We start from the raw sequence: 8,331 nt of genomic DNA on the forward strand, positions 1-8,331 counted from the left end.
TCACCCGTTTTTTGCGAAGTTACACAACGCCTCAGTCAACATATCAACAAGTTTCATATCTTTTTCACTAAAAGTGTTTCTTCTCTTCTCTGTGTAAAATAGAAATTGTAAAATATCGCCGTGTGTAGCACCTTTTACTCCTAAGCTTTTCATAACACGCGAGTTTTCGTAAGCAAATCTACAGAAATAGAAATCGTCGTTTCTAGAAAATAAGTCTGCTGTGTAGATTATGTCTCTGGTAACATACATATCTGAAACTAGATCTAAGTATTGGACTAGTGTTGAAGGACCGATTTCTTTATCCTGAAAATACAATTCTTTTAGTTGTTTCTCGATATCCATTAATTGCACAGCATTCTTATCTTCTAATGCAGGACTCGGTACGAATTTCAATATATCTTTGTTAAATTGAAATTGTCCGGACGGAGGAGTTATAAAGTATGCTGATTCGTGGGTTGCCATACTCATAAGTGCTGGAACTTTAGTATAATTATTAGTTATTAACGACTGTAGAGGATACTCATCCAGAAATGGTTCGACATTATCGTATTCCTTTTCAACTGCTGGCTGTATAATGCTGTGTACGCCAATTTTATTTGCACGAGAAGCTGATTTCATTAAAGCCCTAGTCAAATCTTCAGCAGAAGAGTTTCGAAGCAAATTATCTATTTCTTCAGAACTATTGATGTTATTTCCTAAATTTGAAGCAATATCCCTTGCTATTTTCAGATGATCATAGCCTATCATTACATCAGATATAGCTGTTGATAAACCAATTATTCTTTTTAATATACCTTGAGTCATCTTTGAAATCAACATTAATGTAGTTATAACAGAACCCACACTTTCTCCCATTCCTGTAATATTGTTTGAATCACCATTAAAATGTTCTATGTTTTGTTTCACCCACTTAAGGGCTGTAGCTGCATCTTTCAGTCCGGCATTACCGGGCACTTCTGGTGTTTCAAGATTGAGAAATCCAAAAATACTGTGACGATAGTTAATTGTGACCAGAATGACGTCTTGACGTATTAAGTAATCTGGACGATATATGTGGCCGCATCCCCACTGTAAATTACCGCCATATACGAAGAATAGTACTGGAAGACTTTGTTGTTGTTCATCGGGCAATATTGGAGTGTACACATTTAAATATAAGCAGTCTTCTGAACCTTCTATAGATTGGTTATAGGGATTTATTTGCAAGGGTTTATTTCCAGGTTTCGTTGCGTCAAGTACTCCACACCAGTTATCAAATTTCTGAGGATCCTGTAAATTAGTTTTGATATTATTTCGATTATTTTAAAACAAGGCGCGAAGCCGTACGATTAGCGAAAATCGGTTATGGTCCCATGATTTAAAGAAAAAGAAGATTGTAAAAATTTTGTCGGAATAAGCTTGCTAGCGTTGTCAAAAAATTGTATGCGAAGATATTCATTGACAGAGTGATAAAGGATGGTATGTGAAAGCAGGAATTAGAAAGTGGTGCTTCGATCAGGTCCTTTCCTTTCCTTTCCTTCGCGAAAGGCCAAAAGGTTTACTGTACTTTTGTAGATTTGAAAAAGGCTTACGAGGCGAGAAATAAATAATGGTCAGCGTTGTCTATGTACGGGGTGAGCGGCCAGTTGATTCAGGCGTTGGAATATCTAAATACTGATTCTACAGCAAGCGTCAGAACCAACAAAATCTGCACGGGTTGGTTTCCTATCGATAAAGGTGTGAGACAGGGTTATCTTGCCTCCCCGTGGCTGTTCAACCTATTAATTGGCACTTGTCTGAAAGATATGATAGTAAACGGAGATTAAAAAGGCCAGTGATACTTGAGTCTTTGGTGTCGGTATTGCAGAAACTGGTAACAGTTATGAAAAACACTTTGAATTTTAAGAGGATAAAAGTGAATATAGGAATAACAAAATCCATGGTATTTGAAATAGGTGTCAATAGGACTGTATGCGATATTTTGATAGATGGAGAAAAAGTGGAATAAGTGGAAAAGTTCGTCTACGTAGGATGTATGTTTACTTCGGATGGAACGTATGACTATGTTATAGAAAGACGAGTGAATGCTGGAAATAAAGTAAATTGAGCCAAGTAGCAAGCCAAGTAGTAAAGTGAGCTCAAACGAGGCTCGACTGGCCGTACATAGGGGAGAGAATATTGAGTGTAATAGAAAAAGAATGGAAGTAGAATAAATACCGTGGAAATTATAGCGTTTAGAAGCATGTGTTTTACACTGCGTTATAGGGTTAGTAATAGTAGGATACGGGATAAATACGGATTAAAAGAGCATAATGACAAGGATATTAAAGGGAATGCTTAGGTGGTTTGGCCATGGAGAACGGATGACTGAGGAAGAGTTGATAAGTACAACAAGAGTTATACAAGGCTACCGTGAATGGTGAAGTCGGATTGGGAAGTGAAACTAGAGAAGGGACAATTTAAAAGTACCCATAACCGACGAGCATGGTGAATGTCATGAAAGCATGAAGCAAAAGAGGTATGTAAGAGGGACCGTAGCAAGTGGAGATCTGTGGTCTCTGCCTACCACGGATACAGGCGAGATAATGTAAATAAATAAATGTTATTATAGGCAGCGTTTTTACTTAACGCGGCAAAAAATAACTCGGAGTGAAATGACGACGTGCATTTTCATTACTGATAATACAGTCTGTTAGTGGCCCCAAAAGGGTGGACTAATTGTACTTACCCTGAATCTAAGGGGTCCCACAGGTGGCTTAGCGTAGGGTATCCCCTCGAAGCTATAGTACTGTTTACCACACGGAGTAGTGCACACTTTACCTCTCATCTTTCCCTGAGGTACTGTCACATGGCAATCGGACTTATCTGGAAAAAAAGGAATTCGTGTATATACTGACGAAATAATAATGTAATAATTAAACCTTTATTTCCGACAAAGCGAGCCAAAACAGTGTCTTTTATATAAACATACTCACTGTGGTAAAATTTTACGGGGTCGGCAATGATTTTCCTTATTGAACACTTTAGCATTTTTCGATACATCTTGTGTAACTGAAGTTAAGTCTCTCGAAACTTTTCAAATATATAATATTACGAACATTATACATATATCTTTAATGTAGTATGTCCAAAATTTTTTACTTTTACGCAGACGGCCAGAAAATTTTTATATTTTTAACTCTTGTTTTAGGCGGTACAGATGTGTGGAAAATCAGTTGTGCTGTTATCTAAAGAGAGGATTCTCGTCCAATCCAATTATGCACTGACCGAAGGCCCAAGTGACTGTTTGATTTGGTATTGCCCACGGACACTTTCTGATGACATCAGAGTGGCATATTGTAAATGTCGCTACAAATGAAGGTGTTGTACCGTTTCAAGAAGCATGTTATAAGCATCTCTATGATAACTTTGCACATTAAGTATATGCTTAGGGTAAGATTCAGAGTCGAGACTTAGAGCTAAATATGACTCAATGGATTTAAGATTTTGACAAACGAAGATGGCGGTCTCTAAAGACATCTCAAAGGGTCTTTTAAAAATATTGTTTAATGTCCGCACAAAACTAACACCTAAAGCAAAAGCTTAATATTCTAAGTTAAAACAATTGTTTAGCTACGTGTCAAATGGTGGACGCCATAGCGTAATTAACGCGTTTTCAGGTTTAAATTAATTAATTAAATAATGAATAATGTGTCAAACGGACCGTGAAATAAAACTGACATTGAAATAAATTTATGACATACCTAAATCAATTATCACACAACGATGTGGAAAGACAGAATTCATAAATTATAAAAATTTTAATTGCGTCGTATAGATAAAAAAAAAATAATATGTTTATTATGGAATATTAGATACTTTGTTGTTATGTTTGTTTAAATTTGAATAGGTAGACATCCCTACTCATCGGCAAAGAAGACAGAGGATGCAGGACGAGATAAAAGGCCGGAGTAAAAAACTCTCGGTACTCTTCTAAAATAGCAAATCATCAAACAACACTTATTTTAAAACAAATAACGCAAATTAATTAAAAGTCTGTCAAGCACTAGTTCCAGGCCCTTTTATCAATTAGATAATCGTTAACTTTATAGTAAACGTTTTTACACAGCTTTCCTTTAATACATTTCTTAAATTTATTAAAAGGCAGAGATAAAAGAGCCTCTGGGATTTTATTAAAGAAGAGTATCCCCCTTTTCCCAAAAAACAATTACTAACTTTAGATAGATACGGGGAAATTGCAGCCTGCGTTTGTTCCGAGTATTAACATTGTGCGTATGTTCTATTCTAGTTAACTTATCACTATTTTTGTATACATAGTACATACATAATATTTTCATAAATATAATGCCATGTAAGTATATTAATTTCCTTGAATTTATCTCTCAGAGATTCCCTACATTTAAAATTATAGATTATAGCCCTCTTGGCTATTTGTGCAATCTGCAGGATGAAAAAAGTTTCAAGATCATAAAATTAAGCTCTGAAAGTAACTAAAATAAACAAGTCTAGCTGTATCGACATCAGTTAGTGAGCGAATTTTTTTAACCGCGTAGGCTGCAGAACTAAGTCTCTTCGCCAATCCGTTAATATGAGGGGACCTCTGAAGTTTTTAATCCATTGTGATTCCAAGAAATACAGTTGTATCATACAGATTCAATTCCTCATCATTTACCTATTATTGGTCTAGTATCCATAACCCTTGCATTTTTTGCACAAAATTTAATGCATGTCGTTTTTTGCATTAAGTAGAAGGTTATTCGTACTAAACCAAAGTAAATATAGTAAAGTATATAATATATAAAATCTATCTCGTAGTAGTAGGTACTCTTGAAAACAGCGTAAACACACTTTGAAAAAAGCGAAAAGAACACTGAGTGAGTAGAGAGGAAGTCTATATTGTTTGCTAAATAATTATTTTATTAAAAGCATAATTAATTATACATTAAGCCTAAGAATCAGAGGTGGGGAACATGGTCGTAAATAAAACAGCAGTTTTTGTTAGAGTATAATATTAATGTACCTACCTTAAAAGTGATTTTTATCAGGGAAATTTCAGAAAATTTCAGACGATGTAGTATTTTGATTGCAAAACCAAAACTACTGACTTATTACGTGGTTCATGGGCTGACCGTATTCTCCAGATTTGGCGCCCAGCGAAATATTGCGCTGATGAAGAGGTAATCGCCGAAACTGTAGACTATTTTAAGGCTATAATTTTTGTATCGCTTTCGAAGGCAACTATATTGAACAATCAAATCAAATTTCTACTTTTGTACATAACTTTTCAGCCCACTTGTCCTACAAGACGCTTCTTTTTAAGACAATTATATAACGCTCTAACGTGCAGTCTTATTGAATATGGTAGAATTATATGTAATCCTTTCCCAACGCATTGAAAGTATTCAAAGATCATTTCATTATTTTCATTCATGCATTCACTAGAACAAGATTTTCTCATAGGCGTACCATCAGCGACTTAGGAAATTTAAAATGTTGTACGAACGCCAGCCAGTTAAGTTCTTACACAAATTGTTAAATGGTCAAATACAGAACAATAACCTTTTCCAGAATATTAACCTTGTCATCTCTCATTATATTAATTATATAATTTTTTAGCGGATGATATCCGTATAATGCGATTAAGTAAAAGTTAAGCTAATTTTACACAGGCCTATATATTTTTTTATTCATGACAAAGTGTTTCAAATTTAATATGAAGTAACACACACGAATCTGTGCTTAGTTTTTTTCCAGCACGTCAGCTTTTCAGGAAAAGTGTGATTGAAGTTTTTCACAGAAACTGCCAAAAATATTAAAGAAAAGTTTTCCAAAACAAACAATGGAGTATAAATAATAATCTACGTTAGATTTTTGTAAGCGAGTCCAGCTTCAAGGTAGCAGCCATCATGTTAATATCCATCTTCCATGATAACATTTCTCCTTCTCCTTTATGTCTTGATGCAACCACTCCCTTTTCCTCGCTGACTGGTCCACGTTTTTAAGAAAAAAGAGTCAATGGGAGAATCAAGGTAATGAAGTTACACGTTCATATTGTATCCCAGTTTTTTTATAATTTTCGACCATGTTGGCTACAATTGCTTTTAGGCCGGGAGATAGTGACACAAAATAGTGGGTCATTTGTATGGCGGTTCTTCAGGGGTGTTATTACGCAATGAAAAAAAGAAAAATGACGGTCATAGCACTGGAACCGGGGGCCAAACGCGTGGGCGCAGCTGCCAGTAGCGGCTGTCGGTATGGCGGGCTGTAAGTCACACCAGTAAAGTATAGCACGACACTGCCGCCTCTTATTTTTTTATGGACTATCGGAAAATACTTGAATTTTTGCGGAACAAATCGTTTGACACACTAATTAATCCGACGAGTTCGACTAACGCCCAAGCGTGGTCCTCTCGTGGTTGCTTATGTTTGCCAGGAAAAAATATTTTATTTATAACTTTCACAATCTAAAAATATTTATAATATTTTAATTTTATAAAGTGTTTTTTTCAAGAAATATGTTGAACAACGAAAATTTATACTATTATTTTCCAGTTAGTTATGCACAAAAACGAAAAGAAAATACCTTTTTTCGGTATAAAGTTTTGTGATAGTTATAATAATAATACTCATTTTTCAATTTTTTCATAAATTTTAATTGATTAAATTAAATTGATATTTTTTAAAAGACCGCGCGGTGAGCGTGGGGTGATTTTACACTGTGCCGCTAGATGGCACCCGAGTGATAAACAACCATCAGGTGTTATTATTGTTTCTGGATTTTTAGGAAATAATAAAGCTGAAAACTACGAAAAGGATATGCTTACAAATTTTAAGGCCATGGGCTGCAGGATGTCATTAAAAGTACATATGATGCATGCTCATTTGGATAAATTTAAAAACAATATGGGAGCCTATTCCGAAGAGCAAGGAGAACGTTTCCATCAGGACATCATGAATTTTGAACAACGCTATCAAGGCCAATACAATGAAAACATGATGGGCGACTATATTTGGGGTTTATTGAGAGAAAGTAGCTATGAACATAAAAGAAAAAGTAAAAGTTTGCACTTTTAAATTATTTTCCACTTTTCTGTAAGCTAATTTGATAGTAAAACTTAATAAAAATAATAAACATTTTTATTTCAATAGTTTTATTTTCAATCAAAAATTAAAATCCGAGATTTTTAAAAATTTCGTTCAATCAGTCTTCTAAGCACAAAAGCAAAGTTTTTCATGCCATATATTTTTCCGTCTTATTACGACCTAAACTACCGAAATTTAATGCTTTGCAATCAAAGTCCAATTTCATGTTTATAGTTGTAATCTGCGTATACGAGTACATATCACTGCGATGATGTGATGTCATACACAGAAAAGCGCTAACAAAGATATTCCGGGCTCTAAGGATCTATACCGCTTTACCTTCCTACCCGGGGCCTTCGGGCCAATGGTTAGTCTGGTTGGAGGAACAGTACACCAATCTTCCTTCACAACCAGTATTAAATAATAAGACATACATTTAAAAAAAATCTTTATTAAAACTTCACACATGCAAACATTTCATACGATAAAACATGTCACAGTTATAAAAATCACTGCTATAAGTGAAATTCACAGTTAGAAATCACTGCTATAAGTGAAATTCACAGTTAGAAATCACTGCTATAAGTGAAATTCACAGTTAGAAATCACTGTTAAAAAGGCAATTACGCGATATGGGTAGAACTATTGTTACAAAATTTCTTTATCTCCGGTTAGATTTTGCGTGAAAGTTCGCGCATGTATTTTATCAGATAAAAATGACTCCTGCGCATCTTTTGCAACTAACAGGAGCTATACCCATTCTAACATATTAGGCTTGTCATATAAAGCTTTATACATAGTATTTATACGGGATTATTATAAAATTATAACTGTTTCGAAGTTTGAGTGTAGAGAACAAAAATATTATTAATACCGTAATATGCCCTTTTACATGAACCTGCGAAGAAAATAAAATAAGATACATGACAAAATAGTTAAGAAAAATGCAAGAACGTTTAGTCCATTTATGTCAAAAAAAGATCCATATCAGCAAGCTTACCCTGTAAGTTCAATAACAATTCCGATTTTAATATTTATTTCGTACCTCGTTAAGCCAAGAGAATTTGAATGGTGAGTAAATAGTTGGAATCGATGTCTTACAGAGTAGAACAGCTGTTGATCAGTTTTTTTTTATTCAAACAACTCCAAAAAATATATCTAGATTAATTTTAAAATATAAAATATTAAGTAAAAAAAATGGATGGAATAAACCAGTCTAAAAAATTAATTTGGAATGACTTCTATAAAAGTAAAGTTAATAAATGCATT

General features: G+C 34.3%; 1 protein-coding gene across 1 annotated transcript; it reads right to left on the bottom strand.

The window, feature by feature from the left end:
* LOC125055575 (juvenile hormone esterase-like) lies at positions 1 to 3,009 on the bottom strand. Its single transcript, XM_047658033.1, has 3 exons — positions 2,955 to 3,009; positions 2,708 to 2,844; positions 1 to 1,269 (listed from the first exon to the last, which is right to left on the bottom strand). Exons 1-3 carry the CDS (start codon positions 3,007 to 3,009, stop codon positions 1 to 3), a joined length of 1,461 nt encoding a protein of 486 aa, XP_047513989.1.
* Positions 3,010 to 8,331: the final 5,322 nt, after the last annotated feature.

The sequence above is a fragment of the Pieris napi genome, chromosome 13 (genome assembly GCF_905475465.1).
Source record: "Pieris napi chromosome 13, ilPieNapi1.2, whole genome shotgun sequence".
Lineage (NCBI taxonomy): Eukaryota > Metazoa > Arthropoda > Insecta > Lepidoptera > Pieridae > Pieris > Pieris napi.

Excerpts from the sequence above, each read along its gene's own strand:
- LOC125055575 (XM_047658033.1), bottom strand. The coding sequence starts at position 3,009 with ATGCTAAAGTGTTCAATAAGGAAAATCATTGCCGACCCCGTAAAATTT. Across the intron at positions 2,845-2,954 it reads CCCCGTAAAATTTTACCACA|ATAAGTCCGATTGCCATGTG; the intron begins GTGAGTATGTTT and ends CTTTTTTTCCAG. Across the intron at positions 1,270-2,707 it reads TGGGACCCCTTAGATTCAGG|GATCCTCAGAAATTTGATAA; the intron begins GTAAGTACAATT and ends ACTAATTTACAG.